Source organism: Carcharodon carcharias, chromosome 16 (genome assembly GCF_017639515.1).
Source record: "Carcharodon carcharias isolate sCarCar2 chromosome 16, sCarCar2.pri, whole genome shotgun sequence".
Lineage (NCBI taxonomy): Eukaryota > Metazoa > Chordata > Chondrichthyes > Lamniformes > Lamnidae > Carcharodon > Carcharodon carcharias.
This window is the reverse complement of record NC_054482.1, coordinates 58543919-58557861: the sequence shown is the minus strand read 5'-3', so window position 1 is coordinate 58557861 and position 13943 is coordinate 58543919. Positions and strand designations below refer to the sequence as shown.

At 41.5% G+C, this 13943-nt stretch overlaps 1 protein-coding gene across 1 annotated transcript in view; it reads right to left on the bottom strand.

Moving 5' to 3' along the window:
• The window catches only part of si:ch211-198n5.11 (methylcrotonoyl-coenzyme A carboxylase 2), a 70415-nt gene extending 56719 nt beyond the window's left edge, over window positions 1–13696 (bottom strand). The window contains exons 1-3 of the mRNA XM_041208503.1: window positions 13448–13696; window positions 5325–5675; window positions 2141–2337 (exon numbers count right to left, since the gene is read on the bottom strand). Coding sequence (XP_041064437.1) covers window positions 2141–2337; window positions 5325–5675; window positions 13448–13467 — 568 coding nt within the window. The 5' untranslated portion in view covers window positions 13468–13696. The remainder of the gene's footprint in view (window positions 1–2140; window positions 2338–5324; window positions 5676–13447) is intronic.
• Between the last annotated feature and the right edge of the window lie 247 nt (window positions 13697–13943).

Sequence of the window (13943 nt, the reverse complement as noted above, 5' to 3'; positions counted from 1 at the left end):
TAATTAGGGAGTCTCATAACCATAAGAAAGTATCATTGTCTTTTGTTCATTGATACACACTTGCCAGCAAGGATCACTGGATAGCAAACTGAAGAGGCCTGCTGAATTTTCCCTCTCTTTATTCTGAAAGTGCAAAGATCAACTGTAGCACTGACACATTTTGGGGCATTAAGGGAATTAAGGGATGGTGAAAAGGGCAGGGAAGAGTTATTGAAAGGTGAAGCAACCTCATGAGGCTATAAGGCCTGCTCCTGCCCCTATTTGTGTTCTTATCTTTATCATTGCCTGCCTAAGATTAGTTAGCTCAGCACAGGCCAAGAACTGAACAGGGGGATGGGTCTTCTTGGTCTGTAAAACTGAATACAGCAAACAATTCCCATTAAACCACTGAAAAAGACACATCACGAACATTTTTCAAATATCAACAGTTACAAAGGATTACAATTCTTTGATTTGTCCCAACAATGTTTAATTATTAAAAACAAAAACAGAATTACCTGGAAAAACTCAGCAGGTCTGGCAGCATCGGCGGAGAAGAAAAGGGTTGACATTTCGAGTCCTGTCGAAGTTCTGTCAAAGGGTCATGAGGACTCGAAATGTCAACTCTTTTCTTCTCCGCCGATGCTGCCAGACCTGCTGAGTTTTTTCAGGTAATTCTGTTTCTGTTTTGGATTTCCAGCATCCGCAGTTTTTTTGTTTTTATCTCAATGTTTAATTATTTTCTGTTTAAATAATATCATCTGGTTAGCTGTTTTTTTCTATTTATTTATTTTATTTAGCAACAGATTGATAGTTATCTTTAGAATGGGATGTAAAACCGAGGCCCCATCTGCCTTCTCAGATGGATGTAAATAATTCCATAGCTCTATTTTGAAAAAATAGTCGATTTCTCCCTGGTGTCCTGGCTAGTTTTTATCCCTCAACCAACATTACTAAAAACGGACCATCTGGTCATTTATTACATTGTTGTTTGTGGGAGCTCGCTGTGTGGCTGCCACGTTTCAACATTACAACATTGCACTTTAGATTACAAAGAGGTTGCGAAAGTCACTATAGAAAAATAAGTTTTTTTATTTTTACTGGTTCGAAGGCGGCACTGAGATTGTCTATTATGCAAGGAGTTAACCCCTGTGAACTGCAATCATAAACCCAGAAATGATTCAATTCCCTCACACCATGAAGGCTCAATAACCTTTACAGGCCAGAACTAAAAAACCACTATTAAACAAAAATGGGTAGGAGGAAATGAAAGTGTTCCTCTTTATTATTCTCTATAACTGAATCGTGTGACTCAAAATAACAACAACTTAAATTTATATGGTGCCATTAACATAGAAAAGGTCCAAGGTTCTTCGTGGAGAATAATCAGAAAACAAATAGTGCCAAGCCAAAAGGAGAAGATACTAGGATGAGTGACAAAAACTTGATCAAAGAGGTGGGGGTTTTAAAGAGTATAAGATTGAGGATTCACCAATGAGGGGTAAGAGAAAGGAGAAATTGCACAATAGGCAAGCGCTGGAAGAACTCAAGAGTTTTCAGAGGGATTCAGGCTGAAAACGATTAGAGAGATAGGGAGAGGTGAGACCATGAAATTCATTAAAAATGAGAATTTTAACTTTGAGGTGTTGGGGACCATGAACCAATATAAAATCACCAGAGATGGCGTGGGGGTGGGGTGGAATCAGTAGTGAGATTGCAGAGCTTGTGGTGAAGGGCGGAGACCATATGTTCCCAATGTTTAACTGGGGGAAATTATGGCTTATCCAGGATTGGATGCTGGAGAAGGGATCTGATAGCTAAGCGGCTTTGAAGGGGTTGACAGGAGTGATGAAAAGGAAAAGCTGGTCGTCAGCAGCGTACATGCAAAACCTGACCCCATGTTGATAATGTCAACAGGGTGCAGGATGTACATGAGGAAGAAGAAGGGACTCAGGATAGATCTTTGTGAGAGTTTATGGTGCAAGGGCTGAAAGAGAAGCTATTGCTGGAGATGCTTGGTTATGGTTTGATACCATTTCTGGTGGAGAAGCCAATGTTGTTTTAAGATCCCAGGACAAAATGGCTTCCAAGAGAAGTGAATTTCAGCCTAATCTTTTTTTTTACATTATCTTTTGAAATAAAATAAACCTGTATATTATACCAGTTAAGCAGCCTGCAGCAGGAATATCTCCATATGGCAATCCCAGACCAGCAAAGGGAGACAGTTCCAGGATCTCCTCATTGTCCAGAAGCAACTGCAAACGCTCACGGACCAGCAGTTTTTTATTCCTCTGGGTGTGCCTCAGAATTGCTTTTTCACCTCCACCCTTTGTTACCTGCTCCATCAGCTCCAAATATCTGTTTCAAGAAGCATATTAAAGATATGGGGATTCAGACAAAATTTCAGACTGGACGCTTGTTGCAAGAGGAAAATTCAAGTAAATGCTACAGATACTCATGTCATGTGTTTTGAGAAGTGATAATGGCTATCTGAAGCATTGCATCAGTAGCTCACATTATTAATAATTTTTTTGTTTGGAATTAAATTAAACATTTGAACTGGCAAATGACAGAGGCAGATGAAGATTTCCTTTTATATAGGTGAAGAAGAATATGAGAAGAATGAAACTTGTTTGGATGATGAAACTAAGACGACAATGACAATTAAATGCATACCCTTCTGCTGGCAGGGCAAAGCAACATAAAGACCCTTATATGTCCTTATAAAGGTCCTTATATGCTGCACAGGAGCAGAAATGGTCGAGAAGAGCATCATGAATATCATGACATCCTCACATTGTAAGCTACCATTTTTTTCTCCCCCCCCCCCCCACCACCACCACCGCTAGTAAGAATGTGGTCCAATGCCAGCCGACCTCAGTAATATGCATATGATACTATCTGAACAGTATGGAATAGTTTCAGTAACAATATGCTGTTTGGCTGGAGGCCTCTAATGGTCCCATTGGACAAATAAACAACTAAAGTTAAATTATTATTCTTTGCATGTTCACAGAAACTTTTAAAACTAGACTACATGCAATAAAAATATTATTAAATTTTAAAATCAACTTTAGGAGGTAGTTTCTTCAGTGCTGCTGGTAATAGTACCTTCCATAACACTCCTGATCTTATTAAACTTTTGACTGACTGAGCCAAAGTATATCTAAAATATCTACGAGTTTTATAATAGACCCATTCTAAATTTAACATAAGTTTATGCATTGCCTGTTATTTCTGTAGGTGGTATCAGAATATATATTTGAAATGTTAAGGGTGTCATATTGTGTGACACAATTGCTACCGTTTTATGGTAAGAGTATATTATTGTCTGCTTGTTTTTTTAAATTCATTTATGGAATGTGAGCATCGCTGGCTAGGCCAGCATTTATTGCCCATCCATAATTGCTCTTCAGGAGGCGGTGATGAGCTGCCTTCTCGAACTACTGCAGTCCATGTGGTGTAGGCATGCCCACAGTGCTGTTAGGGAGGGAGTTCCAGGATTTTGACCCAGCGACAGTGAAGGAAGGGCGGTATATTTCCAAGTCAGGATGGTGAGTGGCTTGGAGGGGAACTTCCAGATGCTCGTGGTCAAACATATCTGCTGCCCTCGTCCTTCTAGATGGTAGCGGTCAAGGTTTGGAAGGTGCTGCTTAAGGAGCCTTGGTGAGTTGTGTAATCTTCTTGCATTCACCAGTAATTAAGTAATTGAAATATACAAGGGATTAGCATAAGTGTTTGAACAAAATGACAAACTTAAAAAAGTACAGATTTCACAACATAATGCTTTTGGTATCTTTAAATGCTTTTATTCTAGTTTTTACATGATGTTCATGGCCTCTCCCAAAGTATGAGCTTAGATTTAATATTTTTGCACTGAACTCTATTAACTGAATCAGGATTGTACATCCGAATATGTAGAGTGTACTGAATTTCACAGGATGAATCAATGCTGCTCAGTGAACTCTGCTGCTGGAATACTTTTTTTTCGCTCTTTTAGCGCCATATGTCCAAAAAAGGACATATTTTAAAGTTTTGGTTGAAAAAAAGAGGTTACATTTATCTGTAGGTGAAAAAAAAACAGCATTCTAATAATGTGCCTGTCACTGCTTAAAAAGTGTATAAGCTTTGAGGAAGTAAATTTTCCTCCATTTTCAATACTTAAATTGAAAAAATAATCAATTGAATTTTGAAAACAACTAAAGAACCTGTGTTATGCTGACAGTTAGAGAATGTCAATGCTAACCATGATACCTGTAAGACAGAGATGAGATGGGGCTGACAAGGGGAGAAAGCACAACAGCATATGTGTGAGTCTGAGTGAGGGAATTGAATTAAGTGGTGTGGATAATGTGAGCGACATTTGAGAAAGAGAAGATAAGGGGATTAGATGGGTAGTTTAAAGGGGAAAGGTTGGGGTGCTGATAGCAGTAGGAGGTGGTAGAATGTAATATGTAATGGGGAGGTGAATTGGCAGGGAGAGTTGGAGTGAAGGATGGGAGGAGCATCAGTAATTGGGAAGGGGAGAGGAAGTGAGCGTCATATTTTCCCCATAAATTCCAGTACATATTGTGGTCCTGCAACCACTGGTGGCCCGTTTCAGTACCACACCATCTTCCACCTGACAGAGGCAAGAGCAAAGAGAAGATTAAAGCAAAGAGAAGCAACGGAGAAAGAGGCAGACAAGATAGAAGCAGAAAAGCAAAGAGGAGACTGGGACAAAAGCAACTTAAAGACATCAGAGACCACATTATCTAACTTACCATGTACAGTGCTATAGGAGATCGACTAATTATTATTGAAAATTAAGCATATGTTTTATCATTTAGAAAGGTATTTCCCAAAATAACAAAGGTAATATTTGATATTCCCTGATAAAGAATCAACTTATTATTGATTTACATCAAATAAACCAATTCCTCCCTTACCAATTCATTTTCTCTATGCTTGTCCTACAGGCAGTGACTAATTTTGTCTAAACTGAGAAAGCTAGAAGGACCAAAGTCTAAATTTGAGGTAAAATTGCACAGGCACTGCCAACAAATGATCACGTGTAAGATTAAATAATATGCTTGACTGTAAGATCAGCACTGCAAAGCTTCATTATCTCACTCACTCCTAGAAGGGATAAATGGTTAAAGATCAGGAGTTTCTCTCACCAAGAAATGTAAAACCAAATGTAGTGAGGTCATTAGTGCTTTTCTTGAAGTCTGCCAATTTGGCACTGTTCAAAATACAACCCTGGGATCTTGGAGTCTTAATGGTTCAATATCATGGTATATTCACCCACAGCCCATTTTTTGATATTTTCAATAAAACCCATGTTTAACAAAACACAACCTTACCTCTTACCATAGACCATACTGTTGAGTAAATTAGATTCAAAAACATGTTGGTGAATTGGATGAAGATTTCCATTTAAAACCGGATATGATTTTGTGAGGTAAGTTCTTACCAAACTGTTGCACATTAAACAGAGAGGTAAGCGAGGTACGTTCTTCCATGGAATTGTCCTCCCAAAAATTTGTCTCTTGAGACAGTCGTGGCCTGTCCATAATGGTCTCAGAGTATGAACACAATTGGGCTGTTTTCTTTTGTTGTAGCTGCATGATTTTTGCTGTCTCTCCAGATATTGGAATATGAAGCTGGGGTTTAGCCTAGCTCCTGAACCCAGTCGACCAGCAACCCATTTGGACCTATTGACAAGTAGGTAAGTTTTAATAACCAATGCTTCTATTTTCAATTGTAAAAGTAACTGTTCAAGAAATTAAAATGGTAAATCATTGTATTTATAAACAAACATAATCTGTTACAATTAATGTTTCTAATGTCTTTTTATAGACTTTTCATTTTTGTGTTTTCTTTTGTTTCACTGCTAGTCACCCGGCCTCGCCATTTTGCATCTGCTGCTGAAAGGATGATTTATGCTTTTCATTCAGTGAGAAACTGAGATTCTAGAGAGTAAGAAGTTGACACAGAATAATTAACACAACATTATTTTTCACCATTAGAAAAGTACTTTCTAAAATAATTTTAAAAAAGACCTTCTCTGCTAAAGGTTCTAATTGATTGCTGCCAACACCTGCTAGTATTCTTCCTTTTGAGATTTGTTTCACTGCTGTAATGCTTAGTATTGAAAATTTTGCACTGAAATGCATTAATTGCTGTCAGCATGGTGGTGCAGTGGTTAGTGCTGCTGCCTCATAGCTCCAGGGATTTGGGTTCGATTCTGATCTGTTTATTTGGAGTTTGCATGTTCTCCCTGTGTCCGTGTGGGTTTCTGCTGGGTGCTCTGGTTTCTTCCCACCATTCAAAGACGTATTGGCTATGGTTAAATTATCCCTTAGTGCGTGTGCCCTATGATGGAATAGTGCCCTATCCTGGGTGTATCTCGCTAAGTACCCATTGCCTGTTGGGATAGGTTCCGACTCCCTACGACCGTGAATTGGATAAAGCAGTTCTGGAAGAGTGAGTGAGTGTATTAATTGCTCAGGAATCAGCTGCTAGTTTATAGGAAGTTTAGACCCCAGTCTAAATGCTTAACTACTGGATGCACAAATTAACAATTAAAAGAAATTAGGAATGCATGATTTTTTAATTAAAGTCTGGCTTTAAATCTAGCCCAAGCTCCAGGGATAAAAGCACTCTAATGGTCCTATCTTAAATAAGTCTGATTACTTTTACTCAATTCAGAGCTGGAGTGGCCCAACAGTGTAAAATTAACATTAATTTGGAGTAAATAGCAAGAGGGAAGTCATTAAGATGGTTAGTGTGAAAAATAATGTGTCCCACATGGAGTCATTAAGGCACAGGAGGCTAAAAGCCCACTGAGTCTATGCTGGTGAACTTCTGAGGCTAGACTAAAGCACATTGGGAGAACTACAGTTTTGGTTGCAAGTGTAGAGATACGATCAATGCATTTAAAAAGAGCATGCCTGTGATAATCCTACAGTGACCACATCAATTTATTCTATTTTACTGAGGCATGATAGAGGGAGCTTTTCTCTGTACTTGCCTATGACTATACCCAATCAGGAAATTCTCAATGTTAAGTACAGGAGACGAAAATGGAAAGTTGTTTTATTTTCCAGCTCAAATATCCTTCTCCTTAATGAGCAAAACAGACATCTCCAAAAAGTATAATTAACAATAAAATGAGACTTCAAATTTGTGGCATTCCAGTTACTTTTTTCCTGTAATTCAAAAAATATGTACGAAAACCTAATCTTCACAAAATGAAAATCATATTTCTGAAAAACCTCAATAATATAACTGATGAAGATAATGTTTTTTTATGTCAGTAGCAGAGGAGATTTGTATACAAAGCATTGGCTCTGGCTCTCATACGGCTCAAGTAGTAACATGTTTTTCAGGCATCAATTTTTTCCCTTTCCCACTACACAGAGAATTAACCTATAGAAACAATGAGTGGAGAAGTTATCTTATTTCCATTATTTAAAGTCTTGCAGATTTTTGTGACATCCCAATTGCTGCTAGTCACAAAACCAGCAGTTAGGGATAGAGTGATTGTGATACAAAACGTTTGAACGTTTATTTCCAGGTCTGGTTGGTTCAGTTGGCTAGCGGCTAGCATGTGGTTCGGAAAACACCAACAGTGAGGGTTTGATTCCTGTTCTGGCTGGGGTAGACTTGGGACCTGCCTCCTTGCCCCTGAGTAGAGTGAGCAAGACCAAGACTGGGAGTCTCCTCTTGCCTTTGCCTCTGTTTCTTTTATGAGCATGTGCACTAAGGCTGTCAGCAACCAGGGGAGTTATGATCACCACCCAGCCCCCAGTCTTACGGTCATCAACAGCAAAGCCCTTCCCCTCCCCCTTCATTGAGCCCTGGTCAATGTGTCCCTTACTATATTTTATAAGAGTTGGTCATCTTGTCCCTGAAAGTGGAAGGTAATGGCAAACCACAACTAAAACTGCCAAGAAATCAGCTCAGGATGAAGCATCAGCAATGAGCCAAGGACCTGCTTTCAGGCAGAGCACACATACCATATCATAGTATATAATACACACACACATAATTCTTTTGGTCTTCTTTGGTTGCACAGAAAAATCCAAGAATCCTTTTTCTCCCTTCTTAATTTTTTTTCTGCTAGCTTTCTCTCTTCTCTCCCTCTCCTGAAGGCACTGACTCATTCTAGGATTAGTGACTGTCACCCTTCTAAACTCACCCAAGCAACCAAGCAGTATTCATGTGTCAATCTAAAAGATGAGTGTTTAAAGCTATTTTGGAGGCAGCATATCCTATCACACATCTACTTTCTGAGCAGTAGGGCAACTGAGAGCAGGAATTCTGGCAATTTTCCACTTCCAAAGCCAGAGTTACTACAATCAATTGTAGTAATGAGCTAGCATTCTGGCTGAGATCAACTGACTCACTGTTGCTCAAACTTAGCTGTATGACTCAACTACGAACTGATTTAACCATCCAATCACCAAGAAAATCTTATAGGAAAGTTTAAAAAACAATGAGGTTAACAGTAAGCAGCTACCTAGCCTAACCTGTGTGTGTGTGTGTGCTCGCGTACAAAACATCCTTCCAGTCACACTCCCACAATAAGTCTGTTTTTCATTCTCTCCTTATAAACACTGGACATGTGAGATCTTTGTAAAGTGCAAACATCACCAATTGCATGTGGCATCAATGTAACAAACAGCTTTTCTGGTCACTTTCTTTTCCCAAAACGTAGGTGGAGAAAATAACACACTTTTGTCTTCCTGTGTAATAGTAAAGATTTGCATTAAACCAACAGAATCATCACAAAAATAGTAAATCTATAAATAGTAAAACGGGTAGTTAAAGGCAGGGTGGAACCAATTAGGGTCCAAAAGGAGATCATCTTGTGCAACAGACAGAGGTACTAAATGTAACTTTGTATTTATTTTCATTACAAGAGACAGTGTAAAAGGAAAGAAGGCAGCAGCAATATTAGATAGGATAAAAATAAAGAGACTGTCTGTAAAAGGACGGCAGTACTCAAGGTAGAAAACTCACTCATGCATTCTAAATTACTGAAGGAAGTGAGGGGGGAAATTGCAGAGGCCCTGGCTGCAATCTTCCACTCCTCCTTGGATATGGGGGTGGTGCCGGAGTTACTGAAGTCTTGCAAATAATACAATCTTTTTTTTAAAAAAAGGGGGAGACGGATAAACCCAGCAACTACAGGCCAACTAGTCTAACATAAGTGGTGGGGAAACTTTTAGAAATAATATTCTGGGAGAAAATAAACTGTCATTTAGAAAAGCAGGAGCGAATAAATGAAAGTCAGGAAGAATTTGTTAAAGACAAATTGTGTTTGACTAACTTGATTGAGTTATTTGAAGTGACTTTTTTTTAATCCATTCACGGGATGTGGGCTTCGCTGGCTGGGCCAGCATTTATTGCTCATCCCTAGTTGCCCTTGAGAACATGGTGGTGAACTGCCTTCTTGAAACGCTGCAGCCCATGTGGTGTAGGTACACCCACAGTGCTGTTAGGGAGGGAGTCCCAGGATTTTGACCCAGCGACAGTGAAGGAACGGTGATATATTTCCAAGTCAGGATGGTGAGTGACTTGGAGGGGAACTCCCAGGTGGTGATGTTCCCATTTATCTGCTGCTCTTGTCCTTCTAGATGGTAGTGGTCGTGGTTTTGGAAGGTGCTGTCTAAGGAGCCTTGCTGAATTCCTGCAGTGCATCTTGTAGATGGTACACACTGCTGCTACTGTGAGTCGGTGGTGGGGGGAGTCAATGTTTGTGGGCGCGGTGCCAATCAAGCAGGCTGCTTTGTTCTGAACGGTGTAAGCTTCTTGAGTGCTGTGGGAGCTGCACTCATCCAAGGGAAGTATTCCAACACACTCCTGATTTGTGCCTTGCGGATGGTGGACAGGCTTTGGGAAGTCAGGAGGTGAGTTACTCATCGCATGATTCCTAGCCTTTGAACTGTTCTTGTAGTTACAGTATTTATATGGCTAGTCCAGTTCAGTTTATGGTCAATGGTAACCCCCAGGATGTTAATAGTGGGAGATTCAGTGATGGTAATCTCATTAAATGTCAAGGGGCAATGGTTCGATTCTCTCTTGTTGGAGATGGTTATTGCCTGGCACTTGTGTGGCATGAATGTTACTTGCCACTTGTCAGCCCAAGCCTGGATATTGTCCAGGTCTTGCTGCATTTGGACATGGACTACTTCAGTATCTGAGGAGTCACAAATAGTGCTGAACATTGTGCAATCATCAGCGAACATTCCCACTTCTGACCTTATGATGGAAGGTAGGTTATTGATGAAGCAGCTGAAGATGGTTGGGCCAAGGACACTACCCTGAGGGATCCCTGCAGTGATGTCCTGGAGTGGTGATGACTGACCTCCGACAACCACAACCATCTTCCTTTGTGCTGTATGACTCTAACCAGCGGAGAGTTTTCCCCAATTCCCATTGACTCCAGTTTTGCTAGGGCTCCTTGATGCCACACTCGGTCAAATGCGGCCTTGATGTCAAGGGTAGCCACTCTCACCTCACCTCGGGAGTTCAGCTCCTTTGTCCATATTTGAACCAAGGCTGTAATGAGGTCAGCAGCAGTGGCCCTGGCAGAACCCAAACTGGGCGTCAGTGAGCAGGTCATTGCTAAGCAAGTGTCGCTTGATAGCACTGTTGGTGACCCCCTTCCATTACTTTACTAATGATCGAGAGTAGACTGATGGGTCAGTAATTGGCCGGGTTGGATTTGTTCTGCTTTTTCTGTGCAGGACATACCTGGGCAATTTTCCATATAGCCAGGTAGATGCCAGTTTGTAGCTGTACTGGAACAGCATGGCTAGGGATGCGGCAAGTTCTGGAGCACAAGGTCTTCAGTACTATTGCTGGTATGTTGTCAGGGCCCTTGGCTTTGCAGTATCCAGTACCTTCAGCAGCTTCTTGATATCACGTGGAGTGAATCGAATTGGCTCAAGACAGGCATCTGTGATGCTGGGGTCCTAAGGAGGAAGCAGAGATGGATCATCCACTCGACACCTCTGGCTGAAGATTGCAGCCAATGCTTCAGACTTATCTTTTGCACTGATATGCTGGGCTCCCCCATCATTGAGGATGGGGATATTTGTGGAGCCTCCTCCCCCAGTGAGTTGTTTAATTGTCCACCACCATTCACGACTGAATGTGGCAAGGCTGCAGAGCTTAGGTCTGATCAGTTGGTTGTAGGATCGCTTAGCTCTATCACTTGCTGCTTATGCTGTTTGGCATGCACGTAGAACTGTGTTGTAGCTTCACCAGCTTGACACCTCATTTTTAGGTATGCCTGGTGCTGCTCCTGGCATGTCCTCCTGCACTTTTCATTGAACCAGAGTTGATCCCCTGGCTTGATGGTAATGGTAGAGTGGGGGATATGCTGGGCTATGAGGTTACAGATTGTGTTTGAGTACAATTCTGCTGCTGCTGATGCCCCATAGCGCCTCATGGATGCCCAATCTTGAACATGAGACCTGTTCAAAATCTATGCCATTAAGCATGGTGATAGTGCCACACAACACAATGGAGGGTTCTCTCAATGTAAAGGTGGGACTAGCCCCCAGATGTTGGTAAGGAGGACTTTGCAGGGTCGACAGGGCTGAGTTTGTCATTGTCGTTTTCGGTGCCTGGGTCAATGTTGTCCAATTTCATTCCTTTTTTGAGACTTTGTAGTAGTTTGATACAACTGAATGGCTTGCTGGGCCATTTCAGAATCACATGTAGGCCAGACCAGGTAAGGACGGCAGACTTCCTTCCCTAAAAGACATCAGTGAACCAGATGGGTTTTTACAACAATCGGCAACGGTTTCATGGTCATCATTAGACTTTTAATTACAGATTTTTTTTTTATTGAGTTCGAATTCCACCATCTGTCATGGCGGGATTCGAACCCTGGGGTCTCTGGATTATTTGTCCAAACTAGTCAAACAATACCACTACGCCATCACTCTTGCATTTATGGACATTCAGTAAGCATTTGACAAAGTATCATGCAATGGAATTATTGGCAAAATTGGCATTAAATGGACTGTGCCAGCATGGATACAAAATTGGTTAAGGGTTAGAAAGCAGGGAGTAGTGGTGAATGGTGGTATTCAGAAGTGTTTCACAAGGCTCAATATTAGGATGACTGCTCTTTTTCATATATATTAATGTCCTGGACTTGGATATACAGGGTGTAATTTCAAAATTTGATGATACAAAACTCAAATGTAGAAAACAACAAGGGTAGTAACATACTTCAGGAAGACATAAAGATGAGTAAAATGAGCAAACACGCTGCAGGTGAAATTTAACATAGGGAACTGTGAAATGATATATTTTAGTAGAAAGAATGAGGAGACAATATGAACTGAAGAGTATGATCTTAAAGGGACCCGGGGTTATAGGTACACAAATCCTGGAAGGTGACAGGACAAGTTAAGAAGGCTGTTCAAAAATGAGATCCTAGGCTTTATTAATTGAGGAATAGAATGTAAAACCAAGGAAGTTATACTAAATGTTTTTGTTAGGCCTCAGTGGAAGTATTGAGTTCAATTCTGGGCACTACACTTTAGGAAAGATGTCAAGGCCTGGGAAAAGTTGCAGAAGAGTTAAACTGGAATGGTGTGAGCAATAAGAGACTTTGTTTAAGTAGAAAAACTGGGTAAGGCTGGGGTTGTTAAGAGGAGATTTGATTGAGATATTCAAAGACATGAATGGTTTTGAAAGACTAAATAAGAAGAAACTGTTTCCGGTGGCATAAGGGTTGGTAACAAAAGGACACCGGTTTAGAGACTGACTAAAATCAGAAGGGATTTTTTTCTTGCAGTGAGTTGTGATCAGGGATCCACTGCCTGAAAGGGTGATGCAAGTAGATTGAATAATAACATTCAAACTGGATAAATATTTGAAAGGTAAATCAGGGCTATGGGGAAGGAGCAGGGAATTTGATTAATTGGATAGCTCCTCCAAAAAGTCAGCACAAACACTATGAGCTGAATATATAGTCTCCTTCAATGCTGTATCATTCTATAATCACTGAAGTAAATGTATGTTGCATAGCTATGACTAAAATAGATGAACAAGTGGAGAAAAAAACTTACACCTCCAGAACAATTCCGATTTCTATGGAAAGGCCCAATCTGACAGACAATTCCTTCACTTCACAAAGCAGATTTTAACGCCCAGATAATGCTGTCAACCAGTTGGGAAAGGCAATGATGAAGAAGTAGAAAAAAATGGAATAGTGAGGTTTCAAAATAAAATCCAATTAAAGCAAGTTATATTTCTGTATGTGATTCTGAGCTGTTGTAAAATCAGCTTTTGTTGGAGGTGTTTACAATCCGCCAGGCCGCTCAATCTCCGAGACACAGTTACTCGGGCCCGAGGCCTCTGGAGCCTGGCGAAAACCCAGCCGTAAGACCAGAGAGACCGCGCTTCAACCCGGGCATCCGGTTACTCAACGCCCGTCCCTCCGTCCGCCACTTACGCTGCCAATTCCCGGTACATTTCTCCGCCAGATTTCCGCCACTCCTCCCGCCGGAAGTCTACCCGAAGCAGCCAGAGTGTAGCCGGAAGTCGGACCCAGGGGCTCCTCCCCGGCCCGGGCCCGGACCCGGGGGCTCCTCCCCGGCCCGGAGCGGGACCCCGACCCGGGGGCTCCTCCCCGGCCCGGAGCGGGACGCCGACCCGGGGGCTCCTCCCCGGCCCGGAGCGGGACCCCGACCCGGGGGCTCCTCCCCGGCCCAGACTTGGGGGGGGGGGGGTGGTCTCCATCCACTGATCATGCCCGATGGATGTCTCTGTCTGTTGTACATAAAGGGGAGGTGGAGGAATAGGGGTAGTGTCACTGGACTAGTAATCCAGAGACTGAGGGTAATGTTATGGGTTTAAATCCCACCAGGGAAGATGGTGGAATTTGAAAAGTCTGATGATCATGAAACCATAACCGATTGTTGTAAAAACCCAACTGGTTCACTAATATC